This window comes from Strix aluco, chromosome 21, assembly GCF_031877795.1.
Source record: "Strix aluco isolate bStrAlu1 chromosome 21, bStrAlu1.hap1, whole genome shotgun sequence".
In the NCBI taxonomy this organism is placed as follows: domain Eukaryota; kingdom Metazoa; phylum Chordata; class Aves; order Strigiformes; family Strigidae; genus Strix; species Strix aluco.
In genome coordinates this window covers 8,413,345-8,435,179 of record NC_133951.1, presented here as the reverse complement: position 1 = coordinate 8,435,179, position 21,835 = coordinate 8,413,345, and the positions used below count along the sequence as shown (strand labels likewise).

The window sequence follows — 21,835 nt, the reverse complement described above, 5'->3', positions numbered from 1 at the left end:
TTTACGCCGTCCCCTCACCGCATGAATCACCGAATTGCGGCATCCGCTGCCGGGAGCCGGGGCGAGTCCGTCTGCGCCGGGGCTTCGCCGGGAACAGATGGCTCCGGAGAGTGCTGACTTCAGCGCTTTGGCTGAGCACAAGCGTCGGCCCCTGCGTGTACCCTCCCCTCGCCGCTCGCTCTCCTGGGCGCGTCTTCTCATGTCTCGTGTGTTCTTCTCGCCAGATCCCACTGGCGGGGATGGCAAACAGGTTGGGGTACCAACCTCTGGGGTCACTGGAGCGGGTTAACCAGCCCCACTGTGCGCAGGGAACCGCTTCCCTCCTGGCACAACATCCCCCCTTCTCCCAAAGGGCCCCAACTGCATCCTTGGCTCCAGATCCACCCAAGGCTCATGATTTCCACTCCCAGCCTTCGACACCCAACTTTTCTGGGCCTCTGTGCTCCCTAAAGCCTTGCCAGGGGTCGGAGGGCTGTGCTGGGGTAGCACCGGTGCTGCACAAGCCCCGCAGAGGCTCCAGGGCGGCTGCGCAGGGTTTCCCTCTGCCTGGGGTGAATCGCTTTGGAAATTGGGGCTGCGTGAGCCCATTTCCTGACGCTGGGAGGGGAGCAGAGGTGAAGGAGATGTAAGCTCACAGCAGCTGCTTTGAGGAGCTATTTAGGGATACAACAGCGGCAAATAAAGTTGTTGGAGGGCAAGGGCTGGTTACGCCCCAGAAAGAAGCGATTTCCTCCCTTCCTGGGAAATTTCCATTTCCAACCCGCTGGCTTTGGCTGCCTCGTCCCCAAACTCCGGGGCAGCCCTGCAGACGCACAGCACCCCAGGGGGAGGAATTATCCCTGCAGGGGTGAACCCATCCCTATTTATTTTAGCTCCCTTAATTGCTATGAGGGTAGGACTCGGTGGCAGCAGAGCGGAGCTGTACTGGATCCGTGCCGTGCGTGCACCGTGCACAGCACCATCCCCGTGGCCTCTCTCCCACCTTCCTCCTTGCTCTGCTTTCTGCCTCAGTTGTTTTTGTGGCTGCTGGGATCCGTGATACCTGCCGGCTCTGTGTGGTTATTTAGGCACTGATGCCCTCAATAACTTTATGGGCTGGAGCAGACAGGGGAGGTGGGGATGGTGCCTGGGGGGTGGCTGCAGGAGGCTCCATGGGAAGGCAGGAGGGGGAAAGGTCACCTTCACCCACATTTGCTGCTTAAGTGAGACCCAGAGGGACAGGGCAAGGTAGGTGCCCAGGAGCAGGAGCGGCTGAGCTCAGACCTTAATTTTTGGCCAAACTTCTCGGTAAAGGGGGTTGGCAGCTGACAGGCAGGTCTGGGATGGGTGCAGGATTGGGATGGGGGCAGGTCTGGGGCTAAATCTCAGGTGTCACAAGTGTCACCTGCAAGATCCAGCTCTGGTAGAGACCTGTGGGCATGGTGTTGTGTTTGCCCTGTCCAACATCGGGTGCCCAAGCCGGCTGTGTCACCCAGTTGCCACCCTGACCTTCCAGGGACAGGTCTGGCTTTGTGCTGGCTGTGCACAGACCCGTGTCCTCTCGTTCCCAAAGTCCTGATTTAGGATGCACTCAGGTTAAAAACCTTTGGCCGAGTTTCTCCTACAGATAGGAGGCTGATGGTAGGGGCTTGCCCTGCAGAACTGGAAATATTAAAGACACTGCCTCAAGCTGTGCAATGTTGCCTTGGCTGTGGGTGTGCCTTGGGGGTGGATGCTGTGAGCAGGGGCTTGGGTGCAGGTTTATACTGGGAATTGATGGGCTCCCATTGACTCTGGGGGACAGAACAGACGGGGTAGGATGTGTTGTGCGGGGCTTTACCCCAGCTTGGAATGCGAGATGCTGGTGGGGTTGCGATGGGATGCAAGGAGCCTGCATGGAGCCCAAGGCACCCTCCGACCGTGGTGTTGGCCTGGAAGGGTTCAGGCAAAGCTGGATTAACATTGGCCTCCTGCGTGGTCCTCCCGCATCCCCCTCGCTCCCCCAGCCTGGCTGCCAGCGGGCTCTTCTCTGCAGGAGGTGGCTGCACACCAGGAGCTGTCAGAGCGCGGCACTTTGCATTTATCAACCTGCTTTCAGAGCCTCCTGCAAGAAAAGACGCCAGGGAAAGGTAACGGGGTGATGGAGAAGCTGGCTGAGCTCCTTTTTGTCAGGACTGTGCTGTGGGTGAGGGACCCACTGGGATGCCGAGGGTCCCAGGCCGAGGTGCCACCCCAGCAGTGAGAAGGAGGAGGATGAAGGAGGGGGAAGGCGGCTTCATGTCTGTGTTATTGCCACCCAGCCCAGAAAACCAGGCAAAGGGGGTGAGGCATCCCCGGAGAGGGTGGCACCCAGGGGCTGGGGAAGTCAGAGGTTTCCAACCAGGAGGCAAAGTCCAGCTGCACCTCCTGGGGTTATTGGCTTCATCCTGGGGTGCTGTGGATGCTTCTGTTTCAACTCAGATCTTGGTAGCCATCAGGTCACTTTTTTTGAATGTAAAAAGGACTTTTATTGTTTAAATGCACAAATCAGGTATGTTGGTGATTGCAGAACAACTCCCATAGGCTCTGTCGTTGCTTGGTGGTCCAGACCCAGCAGTGGGTTGGATTCAGGGAATCGCTGCATTTCCCCCCAGAAAAAAATGTTGTGGGTTTTGTATTTTAAGGTACTGAAGGATTTTTCCAGGGAAACTGAAAACCTGAAGGTGAGCTTTCAGTGCAGCTGCTTGCTCTGCAGCCTGAACAACGAGCCACTGGCCAGGGCTTGAGCTGGGTTTGACTCCCGAAGGAGAGAAGACATGGCTGGGGGGGGCCTGGCATCTGTGTCACCACCGGTCCTTGCCCTCCACTGCTTGTCCCCACTGCAGACACCCTCCAGCTGTGCCCAGCTGTGCGCCAGAGCTGGGTTTGTCTGTCTGTCCCATGTGTGAGGTTTGCACTGTGATGGGAGTTAAATGTTCCATGGCATGGAGATGCTGGAGGGTCACGAGTGTAATGGGGGAGCTGGTATTGCCCCGGGGGGGAGGTTGCCGTTGCCCCCCTCATCCTGCCTGCATGCTGGCAGCTCTGCTGGAAAATATTTTCCCCCTGAAACATCACCGGGGCTGAAATAGGTGTGAGCCAAAACCCTCTGAGGGATCCAGCCCGGGGAGCAGCCAGTCCCGAGAGAGGTAAATGAGGACCCTGAGCTCCTGGGGAGGGCACTAAGGGCACAAGAGTGGCTCAGAGTTGCTGTGCCAGCCCCAAGGGACCAGATCCCCAGTGAGCTGGTCCCCCAGGTCCAGTCACACCCAACCATGAAGGCGATGAAAGGGGTTAAATGTTAAACCCAAGAGCCACCCTTTTGTTGTCCTGGGAAAGGACCTGTTGCTAACCCTTAAATCTCCTCTCCTTGGGCAAGAGAGAGGCAGAGCTGCCAGAATCAGGCAGCAGTGGGCAGCTGGGGTTGCCTGATGCTGGAGGAGCAGGATGTGGCCAGCAGGCAGCCGAGAGAGGGATGCCAGGTCCTGTGTGCCCCATCACCACAAGCTGCCACACTGCAGCAGCCTCGGAGATTTGGCCGAGCTCTCCTGCAGAGAGAGCGGGTGCTGCTTTTACAAGGATTAAATGAAGCCCAAAATGCATTTTTCCCTTTCCTTCATTTTTTGGCATCTCTTGCAATGCCAAGGTGCCCCAAGGGCATCCACAGCACCCGGGCAGCGGGTGGCTGGGCTGCCTCAGGGACAGGGGACAGTGCGGGGAGGCCCTGCACCAGGCAGCTCGTGGCCAACTGCAGGCAGCAGGTTTTTAGGCAGGTTGACACCTCTCTGGAAAAGACCTTTCCAGGCCCCAGCAGCCCCAGGGATGCTGTTGCAGGTGGCTGTGATGCCAGGTTGGGTGGCAGCCACCTGACAGCCCTAAATAACTCGCGCTCGGGTGGCCGTGTCCCCGAGCCGGGCGTCTGCACCTGGAGAAGGCAGGAGGGCAGCGCCTGGGCACGGGCACCGCTGGCACCCCGCACCGGCAGAGAGGGACAGATGGTCTTGGGGTGATGCCCGGTGTTTTGGTGGCCACGGGGAGGTTTTGGAGCAGCTACTCCCCATGACAGAGCCTGAATTGGGCTCTAGCCCCTGCCAGGCCCTGCCAGGAGCCGTGGCCCCTCTGCCCACAGCCTGGCTGCTGCAGAGCACAGGCTGGTTTTGGGGGGGGACCCAGCCAGGGGCAAGGGGATCCCAGCAGGGCCCCTGCCTGACTCCCCCCTTTCTTTGCTGTATCTCCCCCCTCTCCCCTCCAAGTCTGGCTTGCTCTAAACCAGTGCTGCGGGATCAGCTGATGCTTTAATACTGGCCCTGACGACAGCTGGAGGATGCTGCTGCCTGCGGGGGCTTTGCTCTGTGTCACCCCCCCTCCCCATGACCAGTGGGGACCCTGGGGCTGCCCTGCTCTGGCTGGGAGGCACCAGGGGTGGACAGCTGGCCAGTCCCCACCAGTTCAGTTAGCAAAGGGCTGGAAGGTATTTGGGGGTGGGGATGAGTCCGAGCGCAGCGGTTTGCACCCCTCCGGCTCTTCTGGGGTTGGGGGGCGGGGGGTTGTTGTAAGGGCTGTGTCATTTTTCGGTGGGTTTTCGCTCCTGGGGAAGGAGGAGGGGGGCGAAGGAGGTGGTGGGGGTCTTGCCCCCTGCCCTCCGCAGCGCTGGGGTCGGCCCCGGGTGCAAGGGGAGGCGGGCAGGGGAGGGCTGCCCGTCACCACCTCCCCCCCCCCGCCTCCCTTCCCCTCCCCTCCCCTCCCCTCCCGGGGCTGGCGGCCAGCCGCGAAGTTGCGGCGAGGCGGGAGGACACACGTCCTGTCCTTCCACCGCCCCCGTGCCTCCCCCCGCGCCTCCAGCCCCGCAGCCCTCCCCGCCGCCGCCGGCTCCTCCCGGCCGTCCCGCCCGGGCAGCCCCTCCGGTCCCGGTGCGGGGCGGGGGGGGGGGGGGGGGCGGAGATGGCTGCCGGGGCCCGGCGGCCACCGAGACACCTGCTGCCACCGGGCCCCCCCCCGTGCACACCCGCTCCGCTCCCTCCTTCCTCCGCTCCCGTCCCTGCCTCCAGCCGCCGCTGCAGAGCCGCCGCCGCCGCCTCCAAGGACGAGCCGGGACCGACGGCGGCCGCTGGACCCCCCCGCCAGCCGCGGCGGGGGCCGATCCTGCCCCCGGGGGCTGCCCCGGAGGAGGAGAGGGCTGGGGAGAGCCGAGCCCCCGGTGGGACGCGCAGCCCCGCCGGAGCCGCGGGGCATGTAGGCACCGAGCAGCGGCGGTCCCGTAAGTACCGGGCGGGCTGCGGGCAACCGGGGCCCCGACGGGCTCTGTCGCCGCCCCGGCACCGCCGCCAGTAACTTTTAGGGATGGGGTGGGGGGTTTTATTGGGGGAGGGGGGGTTGCCCTGGCCATTTCCCTCTGCCTCAGCATCCCCCCGCATCCCCATCCCCGAGAGCTCCCGCTCCCCGTCCCGGGCAGGGGATGGGAAGGAACCTTCCTGCTGGGTGCTGTGCTAGGGTTTTTTTGGGGGGGGGGTGGGAGGCAGGAAAAAGAGAGCAGACCTCCCTGGGTGCCACCAGCCCTGTGTCGTCCCCCCCCCCCCCCCCCCCCCCGCCACCTTGCGTAACCCAGCGGCAGGCAGGACACTTGGCGTTTATTTTTGGTTAATCCATATTCGACCGTTTTAAGCTGTGTTTCGGTGTGTGCGTGTGCGGGGCCATCGCCCTGGCCCGCAGCCCCCGGCCCGCAACTGTTGCTGTCGGAGGCGCGGGTGAGGAAGAGGAGGGTGCTGAGGAAGAGGAGGGTGCTGCTGGGTGGTGGCAGATGAAGGTTGAAAGGAGACGGTGCTTGCCGGGGGCTGTCAGCGCTTCTCCCTCCCGAGTCATCCCCCACTGCATGGGGGGAGGTTTTTCTGCTCTCCCTCCTTTTGGGGGGCTCCGTCGAGGTCTCCTTGCTCCACAGGGGTGTCCCTTATCCGGGCAATGACAAGCCCTGGCACAACCCCGTGCCCTCCCTGGTGTCCCCCATCCTCCCTGCACGGCTCCCGCCAGGTTTGGGTTCGCTCTGTCCTTCCCATCCATCGGCAGCGGTTCCCCCTTCCCTGGCACAGGCTGTGCCTTCCCTGTGGGTTTGGGCTCGGAAGCTTTTTTTTGGGGGATAAGGTTTGTCTTTCTTGAGTGATATTTTGCATTTGGGGATTTTATTTCTCCCTTTCCTGAGGTCAAAATATCTGCATGAGCTCTCTCCCTCTCGGAGCAGGGAAGGGAGGGGTGGAGGGAGGGCAAAAAGGAGCTTGAAAATTAGGAGCAAACTTTCCCTGTTGCATTAAAATGACATTTCAGGGGGCGGTGGGAGGTAAGGGCTTGCTTGATACCTTTGGCAGGAGGTTTCTGTGAGTGTTTGGTGTATCAGGTGAAGCTGTGCCCAGCAAAGGGGTTAACCTGCTCAAAACCACCCCAAAGCAACAAAAACCAAGTGCGAAAGCCACTGAGCAGGTCTGGGGACATCCTTTGGTCCCTGGGGAGGCTGCTGGGAGGTGGCATCACCCTGCCCAGGCTCCCGGCTGGGGCCACCTTCCTCCTGCTCCAGGCTGGCCACCTGCCCTTTGCCTGGCTGGAAAAACCTCCCTTTTGGGAAAGCCTTTTCCCAAAGGAGAAATTCCGCAGTGCTTGCTACAAAAGGTTGAAAAATGTGGGGTTTTTTGAAGTCCATGGGGGCTTTGCCGTGTTGTGCTGAGCCCAAGAGCAGCCCTTGCTCTGGTGGTAGCGCAGGGACAGGCTCGGTTCCTCTTCTGCCTTCACCACATTCCTGCAATTTGCTTTCCCCACCCTCATCCCCCCAAAAAACCCCACATTTTCCTGCACCCTTCTAGCTCGCTCCTGGAAAAAACAGGCTTGAAGCGCACAGTCGGCTGGGCTGGAGGAGCTGACTGCTCTTTGCATCCTGAATCCGGCCATTTTGGAGCAGCCCTGGCTCCAACCTGCGCATGGAGCCCCTGCCAGCCCCGGGCTCGCTGGCCCTAAACCCCTCCATCCTCCTCCGCAGCCGCCAAGGGCTGTGGAGAGCAGCTTGGCTGCGGCCGGTGGCACCGGATTCCTGGGAAGGCTGGAAATCCATCCCCCTGGTTGTCTCGGCAATGGCTGAACGCTGTGGTGTGCCCGTGCCCACCTCCCCTCTGCCACTGCCATCGCGCCCCGGCTGTGAGGGATGGGGATGCTTCCCACCTGCGGCTCAGTCCAGTGGGAAACCAGTTTGCTCAAACGTGCTTCCAGTTGAAGCTGGGAGCAGAGAAACGCCTTCGGCGGCAGTTTTTGTCATCACGGGAGGGGTTTGCTGGCCTGTGCTTGGATTACTGGGTGCTAGAAGAGGCTCCCGAGCACGGGGAAGAGCTGGGCTGAGGAAGAGGAGGCTAAGGGCCTGGGATGGGTGAGGCGTCAGGGCTGGCACGAGCAAATCTGATCAGTCACCATGAGGACCCAGAGTATATTTAAACGTCCTTGAGGAGGGCTCAGACGGGCAGAGCTGCTGGGAGAGTGGCTCTGTTTGTTTTGGGTGGCGTGTTGCTCCCCTTCCTCTCTGCTCGGGTAGCTGATGCCGGATTCCCAATGAATTATTTATCACGGGACTAAAAATACTCGGGAATTCACAGTGAGGAGAGGGCGGCGCGGGCCGCCCCGCCGCTGGGCTGGCCATGCCGGAGCGTGGGATGCTGCCAGCATGGCATGACTCACCTGCCGCCCTCTCCAGCCAAGGGGCCCTGGCTGTGGCCATCGGTGTGGCGTCGTGGCTCCTGCGGCTCAGCCGGCTGCAATGTGGGGCAGTGGGGGGGGATGCAGCCGGGCAGGGTGGACCCCTCTGGGTGCTGGTGGGTGCTGGAAGTGGATGATCCCATGCCAAAACCAATCTGGCCAAGAGAGATGCTGCCTGGTGAGCATCGGTGCCCGGCCAGTTGCCCAAGCTCTCCCGGTACCCACGGGGTGCAGGAGGGGTACATGGAGCTCATGTCCCCTGTCTCTCCAGAGGGGACAACCCTGGTGCTCAAATCCACACCATACAGCTCTTGCAGGGTGCTCAGGCAGTCGTTGGGTTTATTTCCTGCGTTTTCAGTCCAACACGCTGGCAGTTCTTTCGCAGTGTGCTGAGGGGCTGTCCATCACTGCGGCATGGAGGGGTGCTGGGTTGCGGGTCCCCCGAGCAGCCCAGACCCCAAAACCATCCAGGACTCACTGAGGGGCTCCTTTGGCTGTGCCGAGGACATGTTAAGCAACAGCAGCTTTTAATTGCAAGTGACATTTCCAAGCACCAGCTGGCATTTTGCTGCATGGAGCGACGCTGGCACGTGGCTGGTGCCACCGCGGAGGGCTGCCTGTCCCCCTCCCTGCTGCCCAGCGTGGCACTGGGGCAATGGCCCTGGGGACAACGGGGCTCAGAGGGTCTCAGATGCCCCTGGCCATAGGTCTTGCCACAGGTTGGTTTTGCTGGTGGGCTCTAAGGAGGGGGTGAGCGCCAGCACGGGGGTTCATCACCATGAGCAGGGACGCGTGCCCTCCCTCAGGGACTGTCACTGTGGGCTGGGCATGCGCAGTCAGTGGGGAATTGGGGACCTGGCACAGGGGATGTGCCCAAACACCCTGCCCAGAGCCTGGCTTTGGGGTGCAGCTGGCAGAGACGCAGTGCGGTGGGTGGCCCAGCCAGGTGGGCAGTGCCAGCAGGGAACATGCACCACGGGTAAAGGTGAGAAGGGGGAAAGCTGAAGGGTGGTGTCCAGGGGGGAAACTGGGAGAATAGGGCCCAGGAGGGCACTTTGGCTGGGATATGGGAAGCGGCAGTGAGGGGGCTGGGGCAGGGTGATGGGCAGGGGACAGGCAGGGGACCCGCTGCTCCGGTGACCATGTGGTTTGCAAAATCTCAACATGGGGGTTGCAGAGCTGAACCCTCCGTCAAGGGCAAAGCCTTTAAGTATTGAAGGTGGTTGTCAGCTGTGGAGAGAGGCACCAGGGAGATGCCAGATCCTCCTGTCACCTCTCGCTGCTGTCCATGTCCCTGGCCAAAGGGGCGACAAGGAGCATTGTAGCAGTGGTGGCTTTTGGAGAAGGGGTAGGGGTGGGAGGGCAATGGGACTGGGAGAGAATGTGGTGGTGGGATGGGGATGGGGTGGTGGTGGGAAGGGGGAACTGGCTAGCAAAGGTTAGTGGTTGATGGTACTGGGGACAAGGGACATGGCACTGGGGTGTATGGTGGGTGGTGGGTATGACCCTGTGGCCATCCCTCCACCATGTCCAGCCTCCAAAGGACAAGGGTCCCCCTCTCTCCCCGGGGTCAAGCCACTCTGGTGCTGCCCAGGGTGGTGGGGAGGGCTGGGGCGAGCAGGGCCGGGGGTCTTGGCAGGCAGCTGGATACGAGGGGCTGTGTCCCATCCTGGCAGGGACGTGGTGGTGGACATGGGCAGAGCGCCGGTGCACGCTCTGCTACTGTCGATGGTGCTGGGCTGCTCGGCTGCCTTCACGGACCTGCTGCTGCCGGGCCCCGAGGAGCCAGTGGTCAACGTGGCTGTGGTGTTTGGGGGCACATCCTACCCCCTGCACATCCGCTCCCGCCTGAGTCCCCAGAGCTTCCTGGACATGCCCCTGGAGATCCACCCCATCACCGTCATCGTCAACAACACCAACCCCAGCACCCTCCTCACCCAGATCTGCAACATCCTCGCCAGCCACAAGATCCACGGTATCGTCTTCGAGGACAACGTTGGCACGGAGGCCGTGGCCCAGATCCTTGACTTCATCTCCTCCCAGACCCAGGTCCCTGTCATCAGCATCAGCGGGGGGTCTGCCGTGGTCCTGACCCCAAAGGTGAGGCACTCACTTATTTCCAGGGAGGGTGGGAGAAATGAGAGATTACTAGAGAGGAGTAGACATGGGATATGAAATGCTGGAGGGCAGAGGAGCTGCTGAGCTGCCGCGTGGGGGCTCATGGGCAGGAATCCGCAGTGGCTGCAGCAGCGTGGCTGACCAGAGCAGTGGGACATGGAGGGGACTTCAAGGAGGGTCCCTGTTGATGGGACATGGAAGAGGACTTCAGTGCCCTGTGGAGGGACCTTCCCTGGTGTCCTGCTTCCCGTCCCCTCCAGGCTGTGCCCACCATGGGGTGCCGGGGTCGTGGTGTCGGGGCTGGCAGGGCAGCAGCAGCAGGATTGGCACGTCCCCATCTTCCTCCCTCCCCGCCCTGCCAGGGCCAGATCCAGCCCTGAAATGGCCGAGCAGGCAGCGTAGAGAAGCCTCGCTCAGCTGTGACAGCGATCTCAGGTGCACCACAGGCCAAAACAGGATTTTTGGCCTCTCTTGCTCCTTGCTGGCATCACACTGTCACTGTCACTGTCGCTGTCACTGTCACCTGCCTGTCGGGAAGCACTGGTGGCTGGGAGAGCTGGAGCCAGGCTGGAGGGTGCTGGGTGGGCGGCGATGAGCTGCGGCAAGGCTCCCAGGGAGGAGATTTGGATTATCTCCTCCTGGCTGCTCGTCTCACCCTGCCCAGCCTGGGCGCCGGGGGTGTCCTGGTGCTGGCACCTTCCCACAGCAGCAGCCCTGGGATGGAAACCCTGCCGCACCTTGGGGCACTGCTTTCATGCTCTGCTTGCCCAGAGGTTTTGGGGTCTAAACTCCCTGGATGGCACCTCAGCAGCCCTGCCTGCACTGACCAGTGCTCCCAGACCACCCTGAGCTGCTGCTCACAGTGGGTGGGTGGCAGTGGGTGCAGTGGGCTCAAGTGGGTGCAAGGGGCTGAGGTGGGTGCAGAGGGGTCAGATGGAGCCCCAAGCAACCAAAAAATAGCAATGGCTTTGCTGTAGTTTGGGTGTTTTTCTGCAACTTTCTCCCGGGGTTGGGTATTTCAGGGGCAGTGGAGGGACCTGTCTGAAGGCTCAACCTCCTCCTCTGCCTCCCATGGGTCCAAGGTCCCCGGCAGCTCCTGCTCCCTGTCTGGGACTCCCTGGGGTTCACCCCTCAGGCCAGACCACTAGCCTCATTGGAAAAACTACTTCTCTGGAGGTGGAGGGGCCCTGGGTGGAAAAACCCTGCTGCCTGCACGCGACCTTCTGCAAATGCCAGTCACTGAATCATTTAAGACAGAATCAGATCAATTAAGGTTTGCTAATGAGAGGCCAGATGGCCAGGGAGGTGGGGCGGGAGGGAAGGAGCCGTACGGGCTCCGGCAGCAGGTAGCGAGTTGGAGCTGGGATGGCATTTATGCTCCTAGCAGAGCCCTTGCCCCCTTCCTCTCCTGGTTTAAGGAGAAATTGTTCGTCTCCTTCGGAGGGTGGATGAATTTTTGATCAACAAGCTGAGAAACAGAGGAGAGGCTGCAGGGCTTGACCATTTGCATGGGATGAGGTTCCTTGGAGACCACCGGTGGATCAGTCCCTTTTTGGGTGTCTTCAGCCCATGGACCACATCAGTTCATGGCTCCCTTGAACCCTTCATGATGGCAAATTCAAGGTGGTTTGCAGGGGTACAACAGCCCCAGACCATGGTGCTGGAGCAGTCCCTGACCCCTTCTCCTCCTGCAGGAGCCCGGCTCAGCTTTTCTGCAGTTGGGTGTCTCCATCGAGCAGCAAATCCAGGTGCTCTTCAAGGTGCTGGAGGAATACGACTGGGGCTCCTTTGCCGTCATCACCAGCCTCTACCCGGGCTACAACATCTTCCTGGATGTCATCCGCTCCTTCACTGACGCCAGCTACTTTGGCTGGGAGCTGCAGGAGGTGCTCACCTTTGAGATGAGCCAGGAGCAAAGCAGCTCCAGGATGCAGCGGCTTTTGCGGCAGATCGATGCACAGGTCCTCATCGTCTACTGTTCACGAGAGGAGGCTGAGTACCTCTTCACCATGGCGGAGCAAGCTGGCCTCGTGGGGCCGGGCTACGTCTGGATCGTGCCCAGCCTGGCAGTGGGCAACATGGAGGTGCCACCTGCCTCCTTCCCCGTCGGCCTCATCAGCGTGGTGACGGAGAGCTGGAAGTTGAGCCTGCGGCAGAAGGTGCGGGATGGGGTGGCCATCATTGCCATGGGGGCGGCCAGCTTCTTCCAGGCCCACGGCTACCTCCCGGAGGTGGGACGGGACTGCCAGGCCCCCACTGGAGCCACCACCGCCAACACCAGCTTCTACCGGTGAGACTTGGGGACCCACTGGGATGGGTGTGAAATGGGGGGGGATGGGGAAACAGCGAAGGGTCAGGGGAGGAGGAGGATGGAGCTGGCAGGCAAAGGGGATGATGCTCGCTGTGAGCTGCAGCTGGTGGTCCATGCCTCTTGGCTGGGTTTCTCCTGGAACATCCCCCCAGAGCAGCCCTTGCCTTTTCCCATGCTTCTCTGTGACCCAGGACCCACGGGGGTCTCAGAGGGGGTTCACAGCTCTGCTTTGCAGCGCAGACATGGTACCTCGGGGCTGCTGTAGCTGTCTGTGCATCCTCAACCCTGCAGTGGTCCATCCTAGGTGCCTCCTTGCTGGCAGCGCTTTCTCCAGCTCCCCACTGCCCCTTGTGGAGGTGCTAAACCTGGTTCCCAGCTCTAAGCCCCACGTCTCTCCATGGGACCCGTGACAGACAGCTGGAGCTGGAGGGGAAGGAGGAGGACGAGGAGGACAAGGAGCAGGGGGAGGAGGAGGAGGGAGAGCAGAGCTGTACAAGGCTGGGCTGTACAGCCCGGGGCTTACGGGTGCTGTGTCCCACCAGGCACCTCCTCAATGTGACGTGGGAGCACAGGGACTTCTCCTTCAATGAAGGTGGCTACCTGGTTAGGCCCACCATGGTGGTGATCTCGCTCAACCAGCACCGGCTCTGGGAGATGGTAGGAGCCGCGGACCCCCTGGGATGGGCACACCGAGGGGGGGTGGCTGGGAAGGGTGAGTCTGGGGCTTGACTGGGGTTCCACCCTAAGGCAGGTTGTCCCATGCAAAACCCATGGCTGGTACCAAAAGTACCCATGGTGGCATGGTGGGGCTTTGCAGCAATGCCAGGCACCAAAGATCTTGCCAAGAACTGGGAGTTTTTCCCTGCAGTTTGGCTGAAAATTTCCAAAAGAGGCAAAAATGCAGCTGCCCACCTCTGGAGAACAGCAGCCAAACATCTAGACCTGAAACAACTGCACAGAGGGTTTTTTTTCTAGTTTAAAAGTATTTTGGGTGAAGTTTGGAGAGGTCTGTGATTACCCAAGCCTGGTGTTTGGAGCCCAGGAGAAAACACCTTGCCCTGTGGGCGGTGGGTGCATGGGGAAAGGGATGCTGAGATGGCTCTCGCCATGGCTGAGCTTCAGCGTAACAATGCTCCTGGAGAATCAAGCCCCAAAGGTGTGGGGAGGGTGGACACAGGACCCCATGTGACCCCCAGAGCCCCTCACTGGGGTGACAGTGCGTTCTCCCTTGGGGGCAGGTGGGCAAGTGGGAGAAAGGCATCATCCACATGAAGTACCCGGTGTGGCCCCGCTACGGCTCCTTCCTGCAGCCTGTGGCCGATAACCGCCACCTGACGGTGGCCACACTGGAGGAGAGACCCTTTGTCATTGTGGAGAACACGGACCCCAGCACCGGGGTCTGCGTGCGCAACACCGTGCCCTGTCGCAAGCAAACCAACTCCTCCCAGAGGTGAGCAGCGAGGATGGAGCTCGGCAATTTTGGCCACCTCTCCCCGGACACATGGTGTCCAGGAGGCACCAGGGTGCTCAGAGCATCTTTGGTTGCTCCAACCCGTTTTTCCCGGTGTGGTTTCAGTGGTGATGGCCTCGCAGATCCCTACACCAAGCTGTGCTGCAAGGGCTTCTGCATTGACATCCTGAAGAAGCTGGCCAAGGTGGTGAAGTTCTCCTATGACCTCTACCTCGTGACCAACGGCAAACACGGCAAGATTGTCCGTGGGGTCTGGAACGGCATGATTGGTGAGGTAGGGGTGGGCATGGCTCGGACCCCACCTTCGGCCCTCCCCGGGGCACTACTCGCCCGGGCCATGCCCTGAGCTGGGGCTTTCCTGACGGAGATGGGGTCAGGATGTCTGTGGTGGGACTCTGGGCAGGGGACAGCTTGGCATGAGCTTATGGGCAAGGCTTTGTGGAGAAAGGGGAGGGAGTCAGCTGAACATTTACAGCCCCACAGCTGGTTGTGTTTGTGTCACTGGTCATTTAAGAAGCTAATATTTATTTAAAAAAAAAGACAACTGTTAGGGTTGGAAATGCTGGAGATGAGGAAATGCTGGAGATGAAGAAATGCCTGGGGAAGGTGGCCTGGGTCCCTCTGCCTGTCCATCTGCCCATCCCGAGACCATCTGCCCCTTCCCCAGGTGTACTACAAGCGCGCGGACATGGCCATCGGCTCCCTCACCATCAACGAGGAGCGCTCTGAGATTGTGGACTTCTCCGTGCCCTTCGTGGAGACGGGCATCAGCGTCATGGTGGCCAGGAGCAACGGCACTGTCTCCCCGTCTGCCTTCCTGGGTGAGCTGTGTGTCTCTCCATCCGTCTGTCTGTCAGTTCATCCCATGCTGGTGACAAATGCAAATTAGAAATATTGTTCAGTTTTAATAACTTTCCAGAAAAAAAAAGCCTAAGTCATAAGGGAAGGAGATTGTGCTGCTGGCTTTGGGGCTTCCTCCTCCCCTCGCCTGAATAATCCTTTTATTACAGAGACAGAGGCTGGGATCGGGTGTTTCCTCCTCTTCATTACTTGTGTGGAGGAGGGAGAACGGGGATGCGGGGGGAGGCAAGGTGGGGATTTGCCAACTCTGAGCTCTGCTCTGGGGACCCCTTCTCTGCCACCACCACCAGAGCCCGTGGTTAAGCCGGGTGTAGGAAACCGCCAGTGCTAAAAGTTTTATTTAATGAGTTTTAAAAAAGCATAGCTGTAGCCTAGGAAGGGGAGGAGACTGGCCAAGGTCGTCAGGAAATTCAGCCTGAGCGCTCAGGCAGGGCTTGAGGCTCTCGGCAAGGGCACAAAGACAGCGTCCCGGCTCGGCTGGAGCCAGGCTCCCATGCGGGGAGGATGCGGGTGGGCGCGGGGGCCAGGGGTGCCATGCGGTGTGGGACACAGCCAGCCTGGGCACATCTTCCCCCTCCTGTCCCCTCCATACCATAGGGCCCCCTCTGCCCACCCCCCCAAAGCAGGGGTCACCTTCACCAGCCTGGTCCGTGGTCCCTGTGCCTCCCGCCTCATGCGCTAATGAGCCGCATCCCCATCAGGGGAGGCCTCTCCTCCCTGACAGCGAAGGACGCGCTGACAAATGGACCTCGGCGGCCGCACATTGAGGGCTCAGATGCATCCCCACCGCTCCCACCTCCCCATCCCAGCTCATTCCAGGCAGGCAAGGGCTCGCTGCCCACTCCCAGCTCCTGGGGAGCTCTCCCAGGGGCTGAGGGGGGCTGAGGGGTCCCACAGCCGGTGCAGGCATGGTCCCATGGCCAGAGCCATCACAGGGGACAACGCGTGATCCCATGGGAAACTCTCCTGCCGATGACCCTGGAGATGGGCAGCATCTCATTAGCATCTCCCCGTTGATAAAAGCCTGATTTTGTTTAGGCAGGGAAGCGTGGCTGCATCCCCCTGTCTCGCAGCAGCCTCCTTCCCTCCTGATTCCCCGTGGATCTGCTCATCCGCGGTGCTGCCAGCCCCCGTCTCCTCTCTGAGGAGGGGCACTATTCACGAGGATGAGTTCTGTCCCATAGGGGAGGTCTCTTGGGAGTCCCCAGGGGGACATGGGGTATCCGGGGGGGGGCTGATAGAGTCCCACTTGCCTTGCAGAGCCTTACAGCCCAGCCGTGTGGGTCATGATGTTTGTGATGTGCCTCACCGTGGTGGCCGTCACTGTCTTCGTGTTTGAGTATTTCAGCCCCGTTGGCTACAACCAGAACCTCACCAGTGGCAAGAGTGAGTTGGGGGAGGTGGGAGCTGGGCGGGGGGGGACACGTCCCCAGCTGGCTAACAGCTGTCCCCTCTGTCCCCTGTCCCTGCAGGGCCGGGAGGTCCCTCCTTCACCATCGGCAAGTCGGTGTGGCTGCTGTGGGCTCTGGTCTTTAACAACTCGGTGCCCATTGAGAACCCCAAGGGCACCACCAGCAAGATCATGGTGCTCATCTGGGCCTTCTTCGCCGTCATCTTCCTCGCCAGCTACACCGCCAACCTAGCCGCCTTCATGATCCAGGAGCAGTACATCGACACCGTGTCGGGGCTGAGCGACAGGAAGGTGGGGCTGACGATTGCATTGGGCTTCCTAAAAAATAATAAGGTTTTTTGGGTGGGGAGAACTTGGGAGAGCTGCACATCACTGCCAGCTGGCTGGGCATGGGTGGGTGGATAGAGGGCTGGCTGTGACGAGGGGGGACATGTCAGAGGACATGTCAGGGGACATGGATGCCACGTGATGCCACTCCCTGGGGCTCCCCATTGCAGTTTCAGAAGCCACAGGAGCAGTACCCCCCCTTCCGCTTCGGCACCGTCCCCAATGGCAGCACCGAGAGGAACATCCGCAGCAACTACCCTGACATGCACACTCACATGGTGAAGTACAACCAGCGCTCCGTGGAGGACGCCCTCACCAGCCTCAAAATGGGGTACGGCTCCCCCAAATGGGGTACAGCTCCCAGAGCTGGGGTACAGCTCCTCCAAATGGAATACAGGACCCTCAAATGAACTACAGCTCCCTGGGATGGGGTACAGTGCCTCCCAGATGGGGTAGGGCTTCCCCAACTGGGGTACATCCCCCCCTCAAATGAGATATGGGCTCCCCAGGCTGGGTACAGCTCTCCCAGATGGGGTGTGACTCTGACCAGGTTCCCTGCATGTGGTATGGGCCCTCTCAAACAGGGTACCACCTCCTGCAGATGGGGTACAGCTTCATACAGCTCCCCCCAAAAGGGATGCACTCCCCCCTAAATGGGGTATGGCTCCCCCAAATGGGATAGAGTCTCCCCAGGTTGAGTACTTCCCCGCCAAGTGGGGTTATAGCTCTCCAAGACAAGGCAGAGACTGCCAAAGAGGACACAACCCCCTCCAGATGGGCTATAGCTATCCAAAAGGGGTAGAGCTCCTCCAAAAGAGGTACAGCCCCCTCAAAAAGGGCTACCAGCCTTGCCCTCACCCTCCCTCCCGTTGGTGGGGCAGGAAGCTGGATGCCTTCATCTACGATGCAGCGGTGCTCAACTACATGGCAGGCAAGGATGAGGGCTGCAAGCTGGTGACCATTGGCAGTGGGAAGGTGTTTGCCACCACAGGCTACGGCATCGCCCTGCAGAAGGACTCGCGTTGGAAGCGGGCCATCGACCTGGCCCTGCTCCAGTTCCTGGGAGATGGTGGGTGCTCGTACGAGCTTCTTGTTAGCCCTGTCCCCATCCTCACCCCACCCCTGCCCTGCAAATTAACTCAGGGACCAGGGCTTTGGTCCCCAGACCCGGTGCAGCCTCCATGGCCCCTTGCAGGATGTCACTGAGGGGCTTCTCCACCAGCTCCTTTCAGGGGACATTAAATCCAGCAGCATCTCTCCAGCTGGGCGCTGGAGGGTCATTCCTTCTGCAGTTCCTCCTCTTCCTACAGGCTGTAAAATCCTGGAGGTGGCCATGCACAAAATATGAGGGTCGGGAGGAGAAGCCTGGGAGGGGGACAGTGAGCACGGCTGGCTGGCATGTGGGTGGGGGACAGAGACAGGAGAGGGCCCTGGAGAAGGACAAGGGACTGGTGGGATGCTCAGGCCAAGGGCAGCGGCAAGGTGGTAAAAGCTCCAGAAGCTTTGGGGTGGCTTTCTCCTCCAGCCATGGTGGGGTGGGGATGGGCAGGGGCTGTTCTCGGGGAGGTGATGCCCACGGGGGGCATTTTTACCCCGCCCCACCACTGTGCATGTTTGGCCTCAGGTGAGACCCAGAAGCTGGAGACAGTTTGGCTGTCAGGGATCTGCCAGAATGAGAAGAACGAGGTGATGAGCAGCAAACTGGACATCGACAACATGGCTGGGGTTTTCTACATGCTGCTGGTGGCCATGGGGCTGAGCCTGCTGGTCTTCGCCTGGGAGCACCTCGTCTACTGGAAGCTGCGTCACTCTGTCCCCAAGTCCCACAAGCTTGACTTCCTCCTGGCCATCAGCAGGGTGAGTGATGCTGCCAGGGACTCTTGAGGGACCCAAATGTCCTCCCAGAGTGTCAGGGGGATGGGCACAGCCTGGTGAGCATTGTCCCTTTGATCTGCACGGGAAGGACTGGAGAGGTTCATACTGATGTGAACACATGGTTGGGGAGAAAAGCCAGGTTTTGGAGAATGGGCTCAGCCCTGGGAATGCCCCTGCATCTATATTAACACCTCTGGGGAAAGAGGTGATGGAGGATGGTGTCACCCACGCTGGCAGTGCTGGGGATGCTGGGGAGGGGACATCGGTGCCGTCAAGTCATCCCAGCCTCAGCAGCATCATCTCAGCTCGGCAGGGCAAGTTCATGGGTGCAGGACCCCAGTGATCCTGCTGATGGTGCGGGACCCCCCCATTTCTCTTCGCAGGGCATCTACAGCTGCTTCAGCGGGGTGCAGACCCTGGCGAGCCCCGGGCGGGCACCCACACCCGATGTCACTGCCAGCTCGGCCCAGGCCAACGTGCTGAAGATGCTGCAGGCGGCCAAGGAGATGGTGACAACGGCCAGTGTGGGCGGCTCGCTGGAACAGGCCACCCGCACCATCGAGGACTGGAGCAGCCACAGCGAGCGCCTCCAGACCACCTTCTCCCTGAGGACACCCCAGCTCGTGGTACAGAACAGCACCGGTGCCCACCGGGCCCCCTCCTCTGGCCTGGCCCCCCCTGAGAAGCTGGGGAGAGCCTACGCTCCCAAGGGTGCTCCTCTGGGGCTACCGCTGCCCCAGCCCATCCCCGTGGACTCCCGGCTGCCTGGGGAGGAAAAGTGGAGAGGGGCGAACGAGCATGTCCCCCGCCTCCTCCACCCCCTGAAGTTTCGGGGTGGTTGTGTGGGGGATGAAGCCCTCCCAGGTTTCCCCCACCTCCTGGTGAAGACCTCCCTGGGGAGGGATTTTGGGGAGCAGGTGCTGGTAGGGAATCATGTTGGGGCTCCCCTTCCGCCCCCCACATCCCCCAGGGACCTCCCGCCACCGGACATCTACAGGGAGCACAAGCGGCCGGCGGGGCGGGGGGACCGGCTGCAAAACACCCCCCTGCTCCAGGGGGACGGGGGACACAGGGGCTCGGGGACGCTGCCCCGGCTGCTCTCGGCGGCGGAGAAGAGGCGGGAGGCGGGCAGCCCCTTCCTGCCTCCATCCTGCTCTCGCGGAGCCTTCCCCAAAGCCACCAGGACTTGTAGAGCCAGGGGCGAGCCAGCCTGGCCCGAGGCTGCGGTGATGGAGCGGGAGAAGCCGAGCTGGCGGGCGAGCTCGGCCAAGGCTCTCGGGGAGCGGGGTGAGAAGCGGCGTCCTGGGGGGCTGCAGCGCTGCGGTGCTGCCCACCCACCTGCCCGCACCGATGTGCCCGACCTCTTCCCCGAAGCTGAGGCTGGCTACAGCTGCGGTCCCCGCTGCCCCCAGCCCACTGGCCGGCTGGCACCACGCTCGCCCGTGGCCAGGCTGCCGTCCTACCGCGAGGCTTGCCGGCAACACCTCCGTGCCACCGCCACCGTGCCGGCGTGCATGCCGTACGCCTGCATGAACTCCTACACCAACCTACCCCTCCACCTGGGGCACCTGTCACAGGGGTCCCTGCCACCTCGGGAGCACCCTGGGGTGCCGGTGGGCTGTGGCAGGGGGGCTGGGCGCTGGCATATTGGCTGCAGAGACTGTGGGAGGCGCGGGGAGCCGGCCTTGATGCGGGTGGTGGGGATGGAGAGGAAGGACCCTCCGGTGGCCCATGAGGTGACGAGTCCCTGCGCCGGCGGGTCTTGGCGGCGGGTCTCCAGCCTGGAGTCGGAGGTGTGACAGGGGGGACGGGGGGGTGTCTGCACCCCTCTGCCTGCCCTTGGCCCAGGTCTCCCCATGGGCTGGCCAGCAGCTCCTGGCCGGGCTCCAGCCTCCCGGGGTCCTGCACTGCCGGCAGCGGGATGCTCCAAGCACCTCGGCAGGTCCCGTGTGCTCAGGGCGGGGTCGGAGGAGCCTGGTGGGGGCTGGTGGGTGCTGGATTGGGCTCTCCCCGCAGGCAGGGCTGGCATCGGGGATGCCAAACTCATTGCTGCCATGTTGCCATCACGTTTTAGTTTCATTCAAGGGACTCGAAACACCATGTCCAGGTCATTAAAGAGACATTTTCAACTGACTGGGGACCCTTCTTCCATCCTCCGGTGATGAGCCCGGGGCTGCCCTTGGCTTTACCTGCTGTCAGGGGGCTGCTTGTGCTCCCGTGCACCCCCTCCCTGCTCACAGCCCTTTACTGCTGAACCCCAGCACAGGCTCGGCGGCAGCCAAGCAAAGGAAAATGGGAACTCATTAAACTGCGCTGAGGGATAATTACTTAGGAGCCATCAGCCTGTGCTGAGGCTGGAGCCGAGCACTGAAGCCACAGTTACTGCACCCCGCTTGGATTATGGGGTGCTGAACAGGGATGGCGGTGAGCTCGGGGCAGTGAGGGATGCTCCCATGGCTGCAAACCAGCAGGGAGTGTGGCACGGCAGCCCCGGGAAGGTGTGCCGCGGGGGAGTGAGAAAGGGAAAAAATTCCTCCCACCTTCTCAGGGCTGATGGAGCCATAAATCAGGTGCGATAGATGAGCTGGGTTTAATTCTTCTCTTGATGTACATGTCTAACACAGCCCTTTCCCTGTTGGGCTGGCAGGGGCGTGGGCAGGGGTGGCCGTGAGTTACAGGCAGCACTGGGCAGGGGAGAGGGTTTTTGGGGAGCGGGAGCCAAGGCCACCAGGGCCCAGGACAGTGGCCACCGCTTTGCTGGGTGTTATCAGCCCCATCCTGGGGTAGTGCTGGGATTATGCAGGGAGATGTTAACCACTCCTGGCTGGTTCAGCAGCACCTCCCTGGATGAACATCCCCCCCCCAGAAGCTGCTCTAAAGATCCATTTATTTATTTATTTATTCCTATTTAAAAGCAGCCGTTGGGGTTGCTAGCAGGCACCAAGCAGCCAGGGATGATGGCAGGGGCTGCTCTAGGACACCCAGCCCTGCCCCAGGGACGGCTGCAAAGACCCGGGGAGGTCAGGAAGGGCCCACCCACGTGTGGCCACATTGGCAATGTCTGTCCATCCATCTGTCTGTCAATCCATCCACCCATCTGTCTGGGGTTATATCCAGCCAGCTCCCCCCCATCCCCCCAGCCTGGCTGCCATCACACGCCGATGCTGGCGCTTTAATTCCCTTTACTTATTTATCATCGCAATTGTCTCTTAATTGCTTTGGCAGCCCTGCTGAAGCCTCCTGGTGAGGGAGGAAGGTGCTGGTATATAAATAAGGGCTGTAAATAAACCCGGTTGGAGGCAAGGGGAGCCTTGCCGGGCTGCCCCAGGAGATGGTACCCATTTGCCTGGGGCAGCGCTCCCTGGCTGGGTACCCTGGATGCCTCTGGGGGTGACAGGCAGGTCCCCAGGAGGCTCCAATGTGCCCTGAGGAGCTTTCCCACAAATTGTGGCTTTCTGGCCTGAGGAAGCCGGCACACACAGCTGAACCTTCAGGGTCAGGAGCCAGGGTTGGGGCTCTGAGAACAAAAGAGAGCAGAAAAGGTGAAAAAAAAAATATCAAAAATTCCCATGTTTTAAATGAATTAGTGATGTCCCCAGTGACTCAGCAGAGGCCAAATGGATTTGTTTCATGTTTTATTGAAGGGTTTTGCTGTAGGAGGCTGAGGGCAGTGAGGGACAGGGGAAATGGGGGTGCCATGGGTGCCCCCAGGGGACGTGGCCCCAAGAATGGGTGTCAGCAC

General features: G+C 61.1%; 1 protein-coding gene across 1 annotated transcript; it reads left to right on the top strand.

Moving 5' to 3' along the window:
* Nucleotides 1–4,484: 4,484 nt before the first annotated feature.
* Nucleotides 4,485–20,226, top strand: GRIN2C (glutamate ionotropic receptor NMDA type subunit 2C). The gene is given in 17 exon segments (XM_074847509.1): nucleotides 4,485–4,536; nucleotides 4,539–4,741; nucleotides 4,743–4,850; nucleotides 4,853–4,924; nucleotides 4,926–5,254; nucleotides 9,396–9,819; nucleotides 11,532–12,127; nucleotides 12,691–12,805; nucleotides 13,387–13,598; nucleotides 13,725–13,893; nucleotides 14,287–14,440; nucleotides 15,741–15,866; nucleotides 15,953–16,182; nucleotides 16,389–16,549; nucleotides 17,100–17,287; nucleotides 17,843–18,075; nucleotides 18,477–20,226. Coding segments are annotated over 17 exon segments (4,788 nt in total). The 3' UTR covers nucleotides 19,893–20,226.
* Nucleotides 20,227–21,835: the final 1,609 nt, after the last annotated feature.